Here is a 20366-nt window from a genome sequence, read left to right as displayed (position 1 = left end):
AGCCAAATCCGGGACCCCCCCCCCCTCCTTTTCTGAATCGCCAGCCGACATTACAACGGGACGAAACCCAAAACAGATTTCGGGATCGGCTACATTCGACGTCGTGATCGGCAGAAACAAAGTAACATTGTGGAGGCAACCCCCCCTCCCCCTCCCGCGCGCGTGCGCGCGTTTGGCTGGCAACTCCGCTCCACCCTCCAGCGTTGACTAGCGTTAGCCTTCCCCGAGCAACGGGCTAAGGAGCGGGGGATAAAGAAGCGCCGCCGTCGTTCCGCTCCGAGGAAATGGTTAATCGTCCCGGATATCGGGGTGCAAGGCGGGGATCGGGGCAGAGAAACGCGTCGGCCCGCTAGCCGGGCCCGGCTCGTCGACATGAAGTGGGGCTCTCGCCGCTCGTGTGTTTACGTCCTGCGCTGATGGACGGGCCTGGATAGGCGGCGTCATCCTCCAGCCTACTGCCGCGAGCTTAGTTAGACCTCGAGGTAAGAGCATCATCGTCATCATCATCATCGTCGTCATACTTTGACCCCTCTGAGTGGATCCCCACTTGGGGTCCAAACCGCTTGTACGGCGCGTCAGTTGTGCTGAGACGGTAGCGACGCACTTTGCACGAATCCGAAGAAGGCGCTGTAACCAGGGTCGTAGGGTAACTTCCAGCCCACCCGTGTGACGTTTTGGGGTCCCCCCCCTCCCGTGTTTATGTGGGACCCCTAACACAAGGCTGTGTTGTTAGGTGGAATTAAGAGTCTCTTTATTACCTGTAGGCGTGCATGGGGGTTTTGTGTGTGTGGACCCTGCGATGGGACTGCTGCTCTAATATGTCGCTCTACCTAGCGAGTGGCGTTACTGCGCATGCGCGGCTTAGGGTTTTTGGGTCGCAGTAACTAGAACGTGGAATACGTTAGGATGGGTTGGGTAATAATACGGTGCAATGTTACTGTTTAAGGGGGATTCTTCAGTTAAGGGAGTTTTTCTGTCCCTAGGGTAGATTTTTTTAAGGGAAAATTTATTTTTTGGAGGAAAAACAGTTATTGTATTTGTTAAGAGTTGGGTTGTGTTGGCTATGAAAAAAAAAAGATTTGTGTCTCAGTGATGACATTTGAATACTTTTTTAGTGTGTTGAAAATTCAAATGTGCCAGAATTTCAGTTTTGGGCTTGTCCCCAACCCAGACTTTTTAACTTCCCCCTCTATAATAAAGTTATTAAAACATGGTTAAATTCATTAAAGCTTCACTTTGCATTGTTTAAGGGGGATTCTTCAGTTAAGGGAGTTTTTCTGTCCATAGGGTAGATTTTTCAAGGGAAAAATTATTTTTTGGGGGAAAAACAGTTATTGTATTTGTTAGAATTGGGTTGTGTTGGCTATAGAAAAAAAAAGATTTGTGTCTCAGTGATGACGTTTGAATATTTTTTCAGTATGTTGAAAATTCAGATGTGCCAGAATTTCAGTTTTGGGCTTGTCCCCTACCCAGACTTTTTAACTTCCCCCTCTAAAATAAAGTAATTAAAACACGGTTAAATTCATTAAAGCTTCCCTTTGAATTGTTTAAGGGTGATTCTTCAGTTAAGGGAGTTTTTCTGTCCATAGGGTAGATTTTTCAAGGGAAAATTTATTTTTTTGGGGAAAAACAGTTATTGTATTTGTTAAGAGTTGGGTTGTGTTGGCTATGAAAAAAAAAAGATTTGTGTCTCAGTGATGACATTTGAATACTTTTTTAGTATGTTGAAAATTCAAATGTGCCAGAATTTCAGTTTTGGGCTTGTCCCCAACCCAGACTTTTTAACTTCCCCCTCTATAATAAAGTAATTAAAACATGGTTAAATTCATTAAAGCTTCACTTTGCATTGTTTAAGGGGGATTCTTCAGTTAAGGGAGTTTTTCTGTCCATAGGGTAGATTTTTCAAGGGAAAAATTATTTTTTGGGGGAAAAACAGTTATTGTATTTGTTAGAGTTGGGTTGTGTTGGCTATGGAAAAAAAAGATTTGTGTCTCAGTGATGACGTTTGAATACTTTTTCAGTATGTAGAAAATTCAAATGTGCCAGAATTTCAGTTTTGGGCTTGTCCCCAACCCAGACTTTTTAACTTCCCCCTCTATAATAAAGTAATTAAAACATGGTTAAATTCATTAAAGCTTCACTTTGCATATTCTCATAATAATTTAAAAGGACATATTTCAAATTCCTATGGTTTTTATATATGTGCAATTTGCACATTTTTGATAGTGAAATATCTCTGTCCTTCATACATCTGTCATAACCATCATACAGAACGTTTTAGAGAGCAATAATGTCTTTCCAAACAACAACAACAACAACAACAACAATGTGGTTGCCACAGAAACGAGAAGTGCCAGAGGCGCATGAGCAGTCATGGCAGAAGCGTGACTTTTTCATGTCCACAAATGTCAGTAATGTGAAGAGTTATATGTCCTGATCTGAGAGCAGGTTTATTAGGCGTCATTACCAAACAAGTTACTAATTGAGTATTTTAGTTCAGAAATAAGAAATTTCACTTTATTCACTTAATAGAGCTTTTGAACAAGAAGAAAAATCGATTTTAAAGAAATTTCTTCTTTATTTTTTTCAAAAGCCAAAAGTGCCCCAAATTGGGAATTTATTTGTTATTTATTTCAAAAGCCAAAAGTACCCTAAGTTGAAGAATCACCCTTATCGTCTTTCACTGGTGTTGTAACATGATAAAATTGGGATATTTTCATATTGGATACATCATTATCCAACATAATTATAATTATGTTGTCTAAATTAATTCTAATCTGCTACCTACATTTTGTCACAAAATGAAATATAAAATATTTGAGGGAGTATTATTTAAAAACTAGCTTTGGTTTGATGTTAAACTTTACCAAAGAGTTGAATGTAATGAACCTCAGTTGGATTCTTAAACATGGTATTTTTGCATATGTAAGCAGATTTTATGATAGTACCAGTCAAAAGTTTGGGCACACCTACACATGTTAAGGGGTTTTCTTTATTTTTACTAAATTTCGCTTAAGTACTAAATGAAACAACTGGCAAGGTTGGAGGAGCATTTCAAAATGCCTATTTTTTAAATATAAAATTGTTTAGGAAATAACTGAGTAATGACTTCAAGATTTTGAAAAACATACATTCAGTCAGGTATGTCCAAACTTGTGACTGGTACTGTAAATACTGATATCATGTAAAATTCCCTATTATTATCATTATAATACTGTTTTTCCCATTACCAACATTACAGTAAGACATTTTGACAAGGGAGGGCAAATTGTCAAAACACCGACCTGTCCAGTGTGTCTGCCTGCCCTCTGCCCAATGCATGCTGGGATAGACTCCAGCCCCTGCAACGCTGAATTGGATTAAGCAGGTATAGATAATGGATGGCTGGACGGATGATGAAAGAAGAAAAGCATAAAAGAAAAGTAAATCACAGTAAAGAAAGAATAACAAAATTGTGGGTGTTTACAGCGCTCGTTACATTTTCTCTAATACTGTTAGACGTGTTGTAATGCCACATGTTGTGATACCTAACTGCTTTAAGAAGAGTTGGCTATAAAAAGACAATGTATTGTATTATGTGTCACAGTTTTATTGATATTGATATATGATCCTTTTATACTTTGCAGTGATGGAAGTGTCATCCCCAGATCCATCTCCCACCGCTATGGACCTGTCTAAGGGCTTCTCGGTCAATTCTTTGACCTGCGGTCACCTGGCAATGAAGCCAGAGTGGTATCGCAGAAATCCACCGAGCACAGATGCCAATTCCCCCTACAGCACCAGATCGAGAACTGCATCATCTTCCTACAGTTCAATGTCCACCGGAATATTAGACAGCAGCATGGAGGACGATGATGCTGTCCATCTGCATCCCGAGATGGACGGCGTCGCCCACCTCAGAGACATGGAACATGACCCGGAACGTATAAGGAGCTACATGAATTCATCGCTAGCTCAAGGACTGGGTCTCTACCATGGTGGAGCCCACAACAACCAATGGCATACAGGGTTTTATGGCTCCAACCCGACACAGGTCCCGATACCTGAAAGCAGTGGCGGGGAGGAGAGCGACAGCGGCTCTGATGTGATCTTCCTCGTTTCCACCGCTAAGGACTCGCTTCCGTGTAGTTCCGTAAGCAGGGAAAGTGTCAGCCCCGTTGTGGAAACCTTGTCACCGGCCGCGTTCTCCCTGGATGAAGGCCGAAGTTGCTTCATCCTACCACAGACCCTGAGCTCCCCGAGTCGTGACAGCACATATTCGGATGAGTCCTCCGACAGCTCGGTGGACATACCCGTGCACCACGCCAGGCCCGTGGTGCTCCTGTCGGACCTAAGTGCCGTCTACGGGAATCCCGTCGAATCTCCCATCGACATTTCAACCGACGACAGTGACGTCGTCGAGGTCCCGGTGACCGACAAAAGGAACAAGAGCAACGACTTATCCGACAAGACTTTTCGCAGGAAGAGTCTGGAAGACAAAACGCAGGTTCAGAAGAAGGGTGAATCGCTGGTCCGGGGCGTCGAGTTGCGACGCAGCGCCCGAGTTCGGAGATTTACCTCAGAGACGCATCACCTCCCCAACAGCGTCTCCCAGTACAACTTGAGAAGGCAGATCAGGAACAGCAGTGTAGGTTTATACAGCGAATGTTATGATTCGGGAGCTGTGATGGAGTCCACGGAGAGGTTGTCCAGTTCAGAGGAGGAGTCTCTCTCGCATCCAGATCTCGCGCGGAGGGTGAGCGGTAATTTAGACGCCTCTGATATGGATACTCCCACAGCTGGGAAGCGTCCCTCTACGTCGCCGCCGAGGGAATCGGCGAGCGTCTGGTCCCGCAGCAAAGCCAAGAGCCTCACGCGAAAGCAGAAAAGGCTCGCTGCGGCGCGCAAGAGCAAAAAGATGATAACCAAGCAACAACGCCGCCAGAGAATGGCCGAGGAGCGGATTTCGAAGGTCTCGGCGGGCGTTAAAGCGGGGGCGGGGCGTAAGAATCCCTCCAAGAAGAGGCGGCGTAAAAAGTACACCCGGACCGGGCTGCCCACTTTGTTCCCCCCCGGGGAGCCGGAAATCCAGCTTAAGTTTACGAAGGTCAAAGGGGGGAAGAAGCGCGACAAGCTGGACGGCTTCCGCCCTTTCGTCCGCATAGCGCGGAGAGTGTGTACCGTCGTCAACTACGAAGAGGAGGAGGCGAGCGTGAGGCGCGGCGGAGGGCACCACCCAGCTCGCGCCCTGTCCGTGGCCGGATTCGTCCCCACCACCTCGTGTTTTCGGCTCGGCAGGCTCGGCTCGGAAAGCAAGTGCCCGTCTACGCAGGTTTGTTGCCTTTGCGGTCAAACGGCCAACGCCATGGGGCTCGGCGACCTTCACGGGCCTTATCTTCCCGTCGGTCGGTCTCTGGATTGGCAGAGCAGGCAGCAGAGCCTCGCCGCGCTCTTCGCCCGTGACCGAAAGAGCTCGAAGAAAGAAAGGGGACGGTCGCACGAACTTAACAATAGCCACGTGCTAAGGACCGAAGACGAGTGGAGCGACGGTGACGGCTCCATCTCCGCCTCCATCGGAAGGTCCCCGGCGGTGGACCGCCACAGTCCCCCGGCAGCCCCCGCCTACACAGGCGAGTGGTGGATCCACGAGGACTGTGGCATCTGGTCAGCCGGCATCTTCCTCGTCAAAGGGAAGCTGTACGGGCTGGGAGAGGCGGCTCTGCTCGCGCAGGAAACGGTAATCGCTAAAACGCCGTCTCTCGTTCAAGATGCTCGCACAGATGATCCCGTCTGCGTTTGTTCACGACAAGCCTGTTTCTCTCCTGTTTTCAGTTGTGTTACGCTTGCCATCAAACAGGTGCAATAATGGGCTGTTTCCAGAAGGGATGCCCCCGAAACTATCACTATGGATGTGCCGGGTGGTCAGGTACGGCGTGGAACATACACGTGTCATGCAGTGCATTTCCTGTCCAGGATTTTACAGCTGCGGGCGGCACGGTGGCGCAGCGGTTAGCGCTGTCGCCTCACGGCAAGAAGGTCCCGGGTTCGAGCCCCGGGGTCGTCCAACCTTGGGGGTCGTCCCGGGTCGTCGTCTGTGTGGAGTTTGCATGTTCTCCCCGTGTCTGCCCGGGTTTCCTCCGGGTGCTCCGGTTCCCCCCCCACAGTACAAAGACATGGAGGTCAGGTGGATCGGCCGTGCTAAATTGTCCCTAGGTATGAGTGTGTGTGTGTGTGTGTGTGTGTGTGTGTGTGTGTGTGTGTGTGTGTGTGTGTGTGTGTATGTGTGTGTGTGTGTGTGTGGACCCTGTGTGATGGCCTGGCGGCCTGTCCAGGGTGTCTCCCCGCCTGCCGCCGAATGAGAGCTGGGATAGGCTCCAGCATCCCCGCGACCCTGAGAGCGGGATAAGCGGTTTGGATAACGGATGGATGGATGGATTTTACAGTTGGTGTGTGTGTGTGTGTGCTCGTGCCCATTTGTGTGTATTGCTGTGGGTGGGGTTTTTATTGTGTTTTGATAGTGATTGTATATTTGCGGGTGGGGGGTTGTACTGAATTTATTTTTTTTCTTTTTGCAAATGAGATTTTGTGCATTTTACTAGGATGTTCATTGTGCGTCTTGTATTGTATATCGTTTATTAAATCTCAAATCTGCCAGTCCAAGGGACTGCCCGTGGTAATTAGCTATTTTGCTATCTGGTCCAAAGCAGATTTGCAAAGCTCTCTTTGAGTTTAAAGTATTTGTACGCGGTCCCTGATTACAGAAACACGTAAAGAAAGAAAATCAGGAAATAAATACACTACCAAGTCACGGTCACAAATCATTACCCAGTGGCACGACTCGGGATAGCTTCGATGTCCTGTTGGTGTGTGGGAGGACTGTCGCTCTGAGCCAGTTTGACCCAAGAAATCTTCAGCTGTAGTTTTGTTTGTGTATTTTAATAATGCTGTGCCCGTCTCTGTAGGCTGCGTGCTTAATGAAGAGAACTTCTCAATGAGATGTGCAAAACACAAGGTAATAACAAGCACTGGAAATTTGGGGGGGGGGAGGGGCATGCAACGCCTCGGCTGTAGCTTGAAAGGGGTGGGGTGTGGCTCGTCTCTGCCCCCCGCAAATCCTTTGCTGCTCACGTCTGATTTTAGCAGATTGATCCGATGCGCGAGTGTCGTCCTCCTGATGTGTTGTGTATGTGTCTACCAGAATAAACAGTTCAGAGGCGCAGATGGACAGTCCCAGAGATGACAGGACGGGTGTCGGGGGCCATGTGAGGTACGTGGTACTTCGGTGATGGTTTCGAATGGACACACACAGACGTGCTCACGTTTGCTGGTGCCCCGCCACAAAAAAAAACAAAACAAACAAAAAACGAGGAACGCACAATTTTCTCCGAAATAACTTGAAACTCTCAAAAGAAGTTGGCATCCACCCTTGTTTCTTCCACATTTCATAGAAGTCAGACTTTTTTTTTTTATTCAACATAATACTGTAAATAATAACACCAATGAAAATGGCATGGGCAAAAATGACGGGACCCTTAACCCGAGAAAGGTTGTTGCACCACCTTTTAGAGGCAGTCGCCGCTATCAAACACTTTCTGTAGCTCTCGGTGAGACTTCTGCACCTGTTAGCAGGCATTTTGGCCCAGTTCTCCTTGAGCAAGTCTCGAGGAGGAGTCAAGACTTGAGGCTGATGCGGCGGTCTCAAGTCTGACGGGTGCTTTTTCTCCCCCGACATGCAACTTTCGGCTCTTTCCGTCGATGTTCGATAGGATTCAGATCAGGGGACACAGAGAGCCCCTATAGAATAGCCCACTGTTAGCTCTGTCTTTTGGGTCATGATCCTGTTGGAGGACCCGTGACCCGCGTCTGAGACGGAGCTTTCTGACACCGGGCGGTACGTTTGGCTCCAGGAGGCCGTGATAGTCCTGAGATGTCATAGTGCCCTGCACGGAGTCAAAGCACCGTGTGCCAGGAGCAGCAAAGCGGCCCCCAAAACACAACCCAGCCTCCTCCACGTCTCACTGTAGGTATGGTGCTCTTTTCGTATGTGGGCACAGAGCTGATGTAATTTGCCAAAAAGCTCCAGTTTTGACTCGTCTGTCCAGAGGACATCCTCTCAGAAGGATCGTGGCTTGTAAGTACGCATTTTAGCGAATTCCAGTCTTTCAAAAGCGGAGTCCTCCTGGGTCTCCTTCCACGGAGCCCACTTTCATTCAGAAAGGGACGGACGGCGCGATCAGAAACTGAGGTGCCTTCGCCTTGGCGTTCAGCTGGCGTCTCTTTGGCAGTTTACCCTCGGTTCTTTTTCCGCCGTTCGCGCCGTCCCTCTGTACAATCCGGGGTCGACTCTCCTCTCGCGGCCGCACCCGGGGAGGTGGGCTGCGGTTCCATGGACCTTAAACGTCCTGGTGATATTTGCAGCTGTTGTCACGGGGACGTCGAGCTGCTCGGAGATGGTCTCGTAGACCTCGTAGCCATGCTTGTCGGTTAGTTCCTGCTGATCTCCTCAGACAACTCGCTCCTCGGCTTCCTCCGGTCCGCGGTCAGTGTGGCGCACACAATGACACCGAGCAGCACAGCGACTACTTTTCTCCGGTTCGGTAGGCTGAACGACTGATTACAAGGTCGGAGACATGTGTGATGCTAATTAACGAAAGTAATTAGTTTGAAATGTCACTGTAATCCAATTATTTATTGTCTTTTCGAAGGGGTACCAACAAATGTGTCCGGTCTTTTGTAGAATCGGCATTAAGTCATCTGTTTTAACATGGTCTTAGCTTTATTGTGTGACATGCCAAAGGCATGCACGTGTACATACAAAAAAAGGCTTTGAATTGCGTCAGTTTTTCAGGAGGAATGAGGCATTATTTCAATGAGCTGTAAGGGTGCCCACAAATCTGAGCACGTCTGTATCTTGCAGAAATAAAATGAAAACTAATAAGATAAATAAAATGGGGGGGGGGGATCCTCCTATGGCACAGTGGTTAGCACGGTCGCCTCACAGCAAGAAGGTTCTGGGTTCGAGCCCCGGGGTAGTCCAACCTTGGCGGGTCGTCCCGGGTCGTCCTCTGTGTGGAGTTTGCATGTTCTCCCTGTGTCTGTGTGGGTTTCCTCCGGGGGCTCCGGTTTCCTCCCACAGTTCAAAGACATGTAGGTCAGGTGAATCGGCCGTACTAAATTGTCCCTAGGTATGAATATGTGTGTGTGTGTGTGTGTGTGTGTGTGTGGGATAGGCTCCAGCATCCCCGCGACCCTGAGAGCAGGATAAGCGGTTCAGATAATGGATGGATGGATAGAAAACTTTCCTTATTTCAGAATTTTTGTAATTATTAAATTGTTAGTTGTATTCATTTTGCAGGTTTTTGTAATACTAAGCAGAGGTGGAAAAACCCAGTCCAGAAAGTAAAAACCCTAACCTTGTCTTTACTTTATCCCTGTGTTAAACCAGCAGATTTGGGGAAACTAGTCAGTGCAATCTGATGGTTTAGTACATCGGTGGAGCAAAGACAAGGATAGGGTTTTTACTTCCTGGACTGGGTTTTTCCGCCTCTGATACCAAGTCACCTGTTTTACAAACCATAGTGCTTTATGTCTTCATTTCCTGTGTGTGTGGACTCTCCTCCATCTCGGGGTGCTCCTTTTCCTGTGCTGCGTTTGTTCCAGGATGAACGACGGAAGTCCCCCGAGTGCGACGTGTGACTTCTCCTGATCCCACCTCCACTGTTTTTAGCGTTTGTTAAGGCCGGCTCGTTTACCAGGGCAGAGGGCGTTGCGGTAAGACGTCGTTCATCGCGAAACAAAGTGAAAGAAAGTCAAACGTGGAAGCCGCTTAAGAATTTGGAGTAAGATGTGTCCTTTTCTTGTTCCCGTGTTGTAGGTATTTACAGTAACACAGACAGTTGCACAATTTGGAATGGTCAAAATGACCCAGGATGGATTTTGCGTGGGTGTGGGTGTGGGTGTGCGTGTTTGTGCGAAGGGGTTTTCAAGCCCCTTTTTCTTCTCGAAAATCCCAAACTGGCACTGGCCACATTGTGACCAGATTTTATAGTTTCCAAGGGGACTGCAATGAGTTTTATTCACGTGTTGTATAGAGCAGGCCCCCTGCGAAGCAACCTGGATTTTTATAAATACTTGTTTTATTCTGTAATAACTGTTCATTTTACTACCAGTCATCCTGACGTCTTACGAGTTGCATGCACAGTTGTTTGTTGGCTGCAATGCACTTTATAAACGTAATTTTAACATAGCAAGTTACCATTTGTCTATCTAGCTAGTATTCTATGACATCAGGGATCTTTTTCTGCTAATGTAAATAATGTAAATAAATTTTATTTAACTATGCATTATTGTCTGATTGCTTCTGACGGACCCATAGAAAGGTGAGGGTTTCGAAATGCTTCATGCTGAATGTGGACAGGCAAAAATAAATGACTAAATAAATAAGATGGCACATAACACATGGATCAGGTTGTTATCTGGATCAATCAAGGTTATAAAAATAGAACCTATGTCTTTTCATACAAATGAACTGCTATAGAAACATCAACCTCTTAATTTTGCCTTTGCTATTTTTCTTCTCAGGAAATTCAAAAATACTGATGTGTAATGGGAGTGTTCTGGATGACAGCCAGAGTCCTGTATGGTCCCATATCCTTTGCAGCTCACGCCACATCCACCTCCATTTCCCCAGTGCTCAGTTAATAAGGGAAATGTGGCGCTCTTAGAAACCATGTAAGGTGGATGTCGGTCAGCAGCAACCTTAAGACTGAGATCGGTTTTATTTGAAAGTGCTGTGTGTTCGTATGCACGCTGTGATGCCACTAGGGGGCGCCATGCAATTTGCTGGAAGAGCGATGCGTGACGTCAAATAGACTCGACGCTGAGAAACTCCGCCGGTGTCGCTCTTCAATACAGAGGAGGAGGCAAAACGTGTAAAGACTAAAGCAGCTTCCACACACAATGACGGTGGACAGTGGCAGGGAAGGAAGGAAGGCAGTGTGAGTTGGACTAACGGTGTCGTTTCAAAAACGCGCGCTATATAGTAGTCTTACCGCCCGCGCGCTGAGCGGACGTGACGTAGGCGCATTTACACAAGACATCCGGGGGATTTCATGAAAGCGGCCAGGAGTGATTTCCAACTATAAACGGACTTTTGGAGATGGGTATTTCAGTTGTATTAACGCTTTATTTTAAACCATTCGCGTGATTCTTGAATTTATATCAAGATTCATCTTTCATCTTTCTAAATGTAGTGTAGCGTTCACCGCTGCCAGAGAGCACACGCTGACCCGAGCGTTGCTACGCCGTACAGACCTCTACTACTACTACTACTAGTACTTTATACCACGCCGTACAGACCTCTACTACTACTACTACTAGTAGTACTTTATACCACGCCGTACAGACCTCTACTACTACTACTACTACTAGTAGTAGTACTTTATACCACGCCGTACAGACCTCTACTACTACTACAACAACTAGTACTTTATACCACGCCGTACAGACCTCTACTACTCCTAGTAGTACTTTATACCACGACGTACAGACCTACTACTACTACTACTAGTACTTTATACCACGCCGTACAGACCTCTACTACTACTAGTAGTACTTTATACCACGCCGTACAGACCTCTACTACTACTAGTAGTACTTTATACCACGCCGTACAGACCTCTACTACTACTACTACTACTACTTTATACCACGCCGTACAGACCTCTACTACTACTACTTTATACCACGCCGTACAGACCTCTACCACTACTACTACTACTTTATACCACGCCGTACAGACCTCTACTACTACTACTACTACTTTATACCACGTCGTACAGACCTCTACTACTACTACTACTACTTTATACCACGCCGTACAGACCTCTACTACTACTACTACTAGTACTTTATACCACGCCGTACAGACCTCTATTACTACTACTACTACTACTTTATACCACGCCGTACAGACCTCTACTACTACTACTTTATACCACGCCGTACAGACCTCTACTACTACTACTACTTTATACCACGCCGTACAGACCTCTACTACTACTACTACTTTATACCACGCCGTACAGACCTCTACTACTACTACTACTACTTTATACCACGCCGTACAGACCTCTACTACTACTACTACTAGTACTTTATACCACGCCGTACAGACCTCTATTACTACTACTACTACTACTACTTTATACCACGCCGTACAGACCTCTACTACTACTACTTTATACCACGCCGTACAGACCTCTACTACTACTACTACTTTATACCGCGTCGTACAGACCTCTACTACTACTACTACTACTTTATACCACGCCGTACAGACCTCTACTACTACTACTACTAGTACTTTATACCACGCCGTACAGACCTCTATTACTACTACTACTACTACTACTTTATACCACGCCGTACAGACCTCTACTACTACTACTTTATACCACGCCGTACAGACCTCTACTACTACTACTACTTTATACCACGCCGTACAGACCTCTACTACTACTACTACTACTACTTTATACCACGCCGTACAGACCTCTACTACTACTGCTACTACTACTTTATACCACGCCGTACAGACCTCTACTACTACTGCTACTACTACTTTATACCACGCCGTACAGGCCTCCATTAGGACAAAACGAAGTCATGTCAAACGTCGTGTCCAGAACTGATTCAACTTCCTTTGAACTCCCAGGTCGTCTCTCACCGCACATAGTTCCGTCCCGCCCATATTTGACCCGGCAACAGCGCCCCCACCCGGAACTGCATAACATCTCCGAACCAACTGCATTAACCCGATACTTCCCCCCCCCCCCCCCCATGGTGAACCTGAAGATGCCACAGTATTTTCACCACGTGTTCAGTTGTCCTTGGAGGTTTCAGTGACACGCACAGACCAGACTAACAAGCTAGAGTCCCGCGTCCTGCCGCGAATGAGTTAGGCCTTCTTCTTGCTGTTGAAGTGCTCTTCAGCCAGGCATCCAGCTCCCAACATCACCTGTTGAGACGCTCGTCGGCCATCAGTAGAGGACCGTGGTTGTGTCAGCTTGCCCAGATTTGATCACAAGTGTTCATTGACCCATTTAAACTCAGAGACTAAAAAGTACAATAAGAAAAATGACTACATACTGAATGTAGCGAATTCGGGGGACAACGCAGCCACAGGAACTGCCGCGGCCGGGAAGCGAACCCGTATCGCCCGCACCGCAGGAGACATCGCTGGCCGCTGGCTGGCGGGTCTGACCCTTTAGTCGAGCGGTTAGCGATGTCTCCTGCGGTGCGGGCGATACGGGTTCGCTTCCCGGCCGCGGCGGTGCCTGCGGTTGCGTTGCCTCCCGAATTCTCTACAATGCTTTTCCCTCCCTGTTTATTTAAATTTGGAGTCAGTGTCGTCTGTCCGCAAATCTGTCCATCTGAATGTGCCAAAATAACCAACCACTTATGCTCATGTAACCGGTTATTTTCTTGCCCGGTGCGGGATTCGATACGGGGTGTACTACACCACAAGGCGACACCACTAACCGCTCGGCTAAAGGGTCAGACCCGTTAGCTAGGGGGCTAACGTGTCTTATTAGTAGCTTACAGTCGTCACCCTTCCCGGAAGCGCGCCCTCGCGCTTTGTCATCCCGCGCTCAAAAAGAGACTCCTGAGGATCTGCACACTTCCGGGTCCCACCGCTGCCACCAATGTAACCGGTTATTTTCTTGCTCGGTGCGGGATTCGATACGCACTGTACTGCACCACAAGGCGACGTCACTAACCGCTCGGCTAAAGGGTCAGACCCGTTAGACCCGTTAGCTAGGGGCTAACGGGTCTTATTAGTAGTTTACACTCGAAAAAAAAAGAAAAAAAACAAGAAAATCAAGAAAAACAAATATAGTGCTGTGCTTTGGTCAACCCATGACTTTCTTCAGATTAAGCCCACTGAGGCAAATTTGTAATTTGTGATGTTGGGCTATACAAATAAAACTGATTTGTTTTGATTTCCGGTTAGACTGGGCGAGGGAACAACTGTAATAAAGGGAATTTCAAAACTCCCGCCGTGATCATAAATGGGACGATGTGAGACAGGGCACATGCTCAGTAGACCCGTGTGGATGGGGTGGTAGTTCAGGACCCCTGCCCTGCCGTGAGCTTCAGTTACGCTTCCCAGCTCGGTGTGAGCCCGTGTTGCGTCAGTCCGAATCTTTGATTTCGGTATTCAGAGGATTGTGTCTTGATGTGATTTATTATTCATGCGGAGCAATTAGTGTACCAAGCGGAGGGCTGCACAGTGTGCTCAACTCACAGGCCAAGGTGCTGTGGGGGGAAGGATTTTCGACACCTGTAAGCGATGAATGTTTTCTCTGGTGTCATTTCACAGCTTTTGTCCATCCATCCATCCCGTTATCCGAGCCGCTTATCCTGCTCTCAGGGTCGCGGGGATGCTGGAGCCTATCCCAGCAGTCATTGGAGGGCAGGCGGGGAGACACCTTGGACAGGCCGCCAGGCCATCACACAGGGCCCACACACACACACACACACTCATTCACACCTAGGGACGATTTAGTACGGCTGATTCAGCTGACCTACATGTCTCTGGACTGTGGGGGGAAACCGGAGCACCCGGAGGAAACCCACGCAGACACGGGGAGAACATGCAAACTCCACAAAGAGGACGACCCGGGACGACCCCCAAGGTTGGACTGCCCCGGGGCTCGAACCCACGACGCCTCAATTATCAGGCTGGTGTCTCCGATATGCAAATAGAGCGTTTTTCTCGCCACTTTTCATCACCTCGCTGCACTTGGACTAGACTCCCTGCTATGGGCAGAGATGTGTCACTAGAAACTGAATCTGAATTTGGGGGGGGGGGTGAATCACCTTATTTGAATTTGGGGGAAAAAAACGGAATTTGAAACATTTTGAATTTGTTTAACTTGAGTAATTGCGTTGGAAAACTGAATCTGAGTAGCATAATTTGAAATTGAAATCAGTAGTTTGGAACTTAATTCCAAACTGTATTCAGTTCTTGAAATTAAAATTCCCGGTCTTTGAGCTCCATTCCATGTAGCCAGTGGTGGATCTAGAGAATTTTTTCCTGGGGTGGCAAAGGGGTGGCAAGACTGTGTCCCAGAGGTGGCAGCTGTCACCCCTGTTGCCACCCTGTAGATCCGCGCCTGTGAGGGGGAGGGGGATTCTATATCGGCGACTTCTGTTTGAGATGAGTTTGGTGCGGGTCTCATTGACCTTCACCATGCATGTACATGAAATATACTTTAAAAACATATAATCTGATTTATAAACGGGGTGGCAACAGGGGTGGCAATACTGTGTCCCAGAGGTGGCAGCTGCCACCCCTTGCCACCCTGTAGATCCGCCCCTGCACGTAGCCTACTGTAACAGCTATTTTCTCCCAACGATATCAACGACCAATGAGCGCTAGCCATTTGGAAAGCCTAAGGTGTTTTCTCTATTCTATGTAAAAACCGTACTTTTATGTCTTGCCGTTTAGAGAAACCTTAATTTGAGTGTTGCTCCTGGTCCATCGCCATGGTCGTGTTTTGGCCCGAGTGGGCTTCCGTTAAAAGAAAATGGCAGCCACGTGATAGCGCGTTGCATTCTGGGTAGCGGCCGCCATTATTTAGGATACGCCACCGCGAACGCACAGCGGCAGCGAACACAAAATCAACAGAGAATAAGAGCACGAATGGACCGAGAGAGAGAGAAGCTGAGCGAGGAAACAAAGGAGCACTACTTCGATAAGAATAAAGGAAATTAATGGCTGGATCCGTACAAACACAAAAGAGTGGTTGGGCGATCTCAGCGAGCTACCACAGGCAACATTTCCAGACGTGTTCTCCAACCTGGTTTGTGGTGTCAGCGCTTACTCATTCAGACGGCTCGGACATGATAAACCTTCCGTTTACGAATGGATGGGTGCAGGACCTGCAGATTTTCGGTCAACGATCAGAAAACCGTCGTTCGCACAAAGGTAGGTAATCGTCACTCACAACACAACTCTCTGTGTCTCTAAAGTGAACAAAACGGGTCTTTTTACAAGGCCAACACTACAACACTGGCTGAATGATCACCCCCGGGCCCTTACACTCCGTAGCAAATCAGAACGACAGTCCCAGACAGCATCCGGATGTGGGCCACTTCAGGCAATGACGCGGCACTAATGGCCTTCTGACCCTGACAACATGGATGTGAGCCTGAAGTGGCCCACAAATCAGAACGACAGCCCCAGACAGCATCCGGATGTGGGCCGCTTCAGGCAATGACGCGGCACTAATGGCCTTCTGACCCTGACAAAACGGATGTGAGCCTGAAGTGGCCCACATGTATAATAGCAAATATGGCCCAAATATGACAAATCAAATGTGGGCCTTTTTTTTTTTTGGCAAAGATGCGGTGCTCTGGGCAACACGTGATCTGGATGTGACCCTGAAGTGGCCCGTGTGGTAAATGGTGAATATGGCCCAAATATCACAAAACAAATATGGGCCACCTTTGGCAAATATGTGACACATGCGGCATTGCTATGGCTTGGTTCTGGCCCAGATCTGGCAAACAGGAGCGGACCGCCCAAGTGCCATCATTCCACGCTGTATGTGGGCCGGATTAAATATCGGGTGTGGGATGGGTCCGGGCCACAGCAATTTTGCTATCTGGGGTTGAAGGTCAGTAAATCCGAATTAGCACATAACACCCTAAAAACCTAAATGTTAATTCACCAGAAGGCAGTTAAGGATGCAAGATCAGCATACCTCTCTGAACTAATATAAATAAATAACCACAATCCTGAAGTTCTCTTTAGGGTAATTGATTCTGTTATTAATGGTCTCTCCACTTCTCTTTTAGAACCTCATGTTGACTTGTCTGAAAAATTTCTCTCTCATTTTGTAAATAAGGTGGAGAATATAAATTCCCAAATCCAACCAGGCTCTTGCATTCATTCCATTCCCCATGTTAATTCTGCCTCTTTTACCCAGTTTCAACCAAGTACAATTTCAGTGTAGAGAGTACAGTCTCCAGTATGAACTCCTCCTCCTGCAAATTAGACATCATTCCCACTAAGCTGCTCAAGGGGGTGTTTTCAACTTCAGCCCCGTCATTCTGCAAATTATTATTCTTTGTCCTCTGGTTCTTTTCCAGACAGTTTTAATCATGACAATGTTCACCCATTGCTGAAGAAACCTAATTTAGATCCCCTGTCCCTAAGTAACTACAGACCTATCTCCAGATTGTTTTTTCTATCTAAGGTTCTGGAGAGAGTTATTTCTTCTCAGATGATTTCTTTTATGAATACTAATAGTGTTTTTAGCAGTTTCCAGTCTGGTTTTAGAGCACTACCGAGACAGTTCTTGTTAAGGTCACTAATGCTGGCTGCAGAAAGAGGTGGCCACTCGTTTTTAATTCTTGTAGACTCAAGCACTGCTTTTGACACAGTTGCTCACAACATCCTCTTACATCGCTTAGAGACTTGGGTTGGCATCAAGGATTTGGCTCTTAGCTTATTACGCTTTTACCTCACCAAAAGATTTTTTTTCTGTTCTGGGTAACTACCTCCTCGATGGCAGTGGTGTGGTGCCCCTCAAAGCTCAGATCTTGGACCCCTTCTCTTTTCTATATACATGCTGTCCCATGGCCAGGTCATTCAAAATCGTGGTGTGCTCTACCATTTTTATGCTGACGACACTCAGTTATACATACCAGTAAAACCCACAGATACTAGCGCCCTAGCAAATCTCACAACTTGCCTCTCTGGCATTAAATCCTGAATGTCTGAAAACTTTCTCAAATTTAATGACGGTAAGTCTTAGGTCATTCTGTTCGGTCCCGAAAATTCCATCAGCCCTTTTGTTACGTGGTCTGCCAGGTGGTCTTAAGCAGGCTGCAAGGGATCTTGGGGTAATATTCGATGCTAACCTTGGTTTTGATAATCAAATCAAACATGTTGTTCAGTCATGCTCTCTCCAGCTCATGCTACTCTCCAAAATTAGATCATTTTTATCAATTGCCGATCTGCAAAAAGTTTTACATGCTTTTATCGATTCTCAGCCTTTATTCTGGTATCAGCAAGGGCTCCCTCCAAAGTCTGCAGTTGATACAAAACGCCGCTGCTCGGCTTGTCAAGGGGACAAAGAGGCATGACCATATCACTCCTGTGTTTGCCTCCCTACGCTGGCTCCGTTATATTTCAAATTGATTTTAAAAATGTATTGGTCACTTTTAAGGCTTTAAATAGTCTTGCATCTAAATACATTTCTGATTTATTGACCTGGTATGTCCCTCGTTGACCATTAAGATCCACAGATGGAGCCCTGCTGGTTATTTGTAGGTCTCGGTTTGTTACAAAAGGTGATCGGACTTTTGCTGTTAGAGCGCCCGCACTATGGAACTCTCTCCCGGTCGAACCAAGACAAACCAAGTCTCTAGCTTCTTTTAAATCTCGTCTTAAAACTTTTCTTTTTATGAAAGCTTTTACAAATGTTTGATATTTGTTTTTATTTTTATTTTTACTCTTACTTATTTGGTCTTACTCTTATTTTTGCCTTGTCTGGTTTTATTTCTTTGTAAAGCACTTTGTAACATTGTTTTATAAAAGTGCTATATAAATAAAGTTATTATTATTATTATTGTTATCATATTTAGTCATTACAGTTTGTCTTTCACCTAGGCCACATTTTAGCTAAGGTGTTTTCTTTCACTAAATGTGCTTTCCAGCCAAACACTGTTGTTGTTGCTGTTGTTTCTGCACTGTTTTGGACTAGTTTCTGTAGTGGTGATTAGCTGTAAATGTGAAGGCCATTTTGATTGTGGGGTTTTTTTTATCATTCATTTGATACTTATTTCAATGTCAACGCTTCAGTGAACCTCCGCTCGATCCATGGCTGATCCTCAGTTCCAGTGGCCAGCTGGCGTGTGCACACTGCGTATGCTTGGCTGACAGCAGAGTCTTGCACACATGTTGGGGCTCTCATGGTTGCTGAACAAGAACCGTTTCCTAATGATTTCCATTCCAGTGGGCCACACTGCCTAGTTTATGTAGGCGGCTGCAGGGCATCAGGTATGGGGAAGCTAAATTTGCAAAACATTACAGTAAAAGTAAAAAAGACATTGTTTTAAACCAAATAAGCTTATTTTGCTGAGTGTAAAGAGAAATTATTTATATCCCGTTTGAAATGCTCTGTGAACCGACCCGCCGCTGGCTGAATCTTTGGCGCTGAATCGTGACTCATTTAGGTACCTCTGAGCGGGGGGGTGGGAGCATTGAAAGAGAATAAACAGAATTATAATGGAATTATAACATTTATGAAGAATATGATGAGCAGGATGCCAGGCGGTGTCCAGACGCCACCGGAACAGCCCAGGACCCAAGCCATGCGACCAGCATCACCATGTAAAAAAAAAAAGGTCCAAAAGTCTTGGTCTTGCAGTTGATGGTCAATTTAAGTCTGTTTACAACTTCACCTCGATTGACTTTTTACTGCTTTGACCCCAAATAATTTTGGGGGTTTTTTTCCGTAGAGGAGGTTCGGGCATCTGATTAGGATGCCTCCTGGGCGCTTTCCTTTGGAGGTTTTCCGGGCACGTCCAGTTGGGAGGAGACCCCGGGGTAGACCCAGAACTCGCTGGAGGGACTACATGTCCAATCTGGCCTGGGAGCGCCTTGGGATCCCCCAGGAGGAGCTGGACGGCGTTGCTGGGGAGAGGGACGTCTGGAGTGCCCTACTTAGCTCGCTGCCCCCGCAACCTGACCCCGGAGAAGTGGCTGAAGATGAGATGAGGTGAGGTGAGATCATGGCATCACTCCTACTACTTCATTCCTTTACGTTGCTCAGTGAAAAATGTTAGTTAAACTGAACTGGAATGTCAGGCAAGTTAAATTACTGCCATGATGGCTAAAAAAAGAAATAGAAGTAGAAGTAGAGATAAAAATCTAAATTAACAGATGATAAATTAAGATAAATGAAAATAAAAAGATAAATATGGGTTAATAAAATGAAATCGCTAATTTAGAAAAGTCAAAATAAATATTCTTATTTTGTCATGAATAATCCTACATAGGTCTCAGCAAGATATTCCTGTTTAGTTGTAAGACCGCCAGACTTGTTCAGATGTATGATGTTTTTGCAGTGTTGTGGTTAGGTTATAACAAGGGATGTTGTGTTATTGTTGGGTGCGTCACTTTGAAACGAGTCCGTTTTAGCTGTTGGTGTCCGGTGTGTTACATAGACTCCAAACAGGCAGTAAATCATCTAACGGTGCAGGGATGAGATTCGGCGTCTCACATCATGATGGACTACCAACAAGCTTGTTCTCAGTGTGCAGAAGAGGAAGGAGCTGATTGTGGACTTCAGGAGGTCTAGAAGCTGCAG

At 46.5% G+C, this 20366-nt stretch overlaps 1 protein-coding gene across 5 annotated transcripts; it reads left to right on the top strand.

The window, feature by feature from the left end:
• Positions 1 to 186: 186 nt before the first annotated feature.
• LOC130118962 (uncharacterized) lies at positions 187 to 10425 on the top strand. Of its 5 annotated transcripts, XR_008810806.1 has the most exons (8): positions 187 to 482; positions 3242 to 3367; positions 3627 to 5716; positions 5812 to 5905; positions 6942 to 6991; positions 7178 to 7246; positions 9640 to 9750; positions 9854 to 10425. XR_008810806.1 is itself a non-coding variant. In XM_056287305.1 (7 exons), exons 3-6 carry the CDS (start codon positions 3629 to 3631, stop codon positions 7217 to 7219), a joined length of 2274 nt encoding a protein of 757 aa, XP_056143280.1. In that variant the 5' UTR covers positions 187 to 482; positions 3242 to 3367; positions 3627 to 3628; the 3' UTR covers positions 7220 to 7246; positions 9640 to 10425. The 5 variants fall into 5 exon arrangements, 4 of the variants coding, with proteins under 4 accessions (XP_056143280.1, XP_056143281.1, XP_056143282.1 ...); XM_056287305.1 differs by having other exon boundaries at positions 9640 to 10425; XM_056287306.1 differs by lacking the exon at positions 3242 to 3367 and having other exon boundaries at positions 9640 to 10425.
• Positions 10426 to 20366: the final 9941 nt, after the last annotated feature.

This window comes from Lampris incognitus, chromosome 10, assembly GCF_029633865.1.
Source record: "Lampris incognitus isolate fLamInc1 chromosome 10, fLamInc1.hap2, whole genome shotgun sequence".
Lineage (NCBI taxonomy): Eukaryota > Metazoa > Chordata > Actinopteri > Lampriformes > Lampridae > Lampris > Lampris incognitus.
The sequence above is the reverse complement of the archived record's forward strand: the minus strand, read 5'-3'. Positions and strand labels throughout refer to the sequence as shown.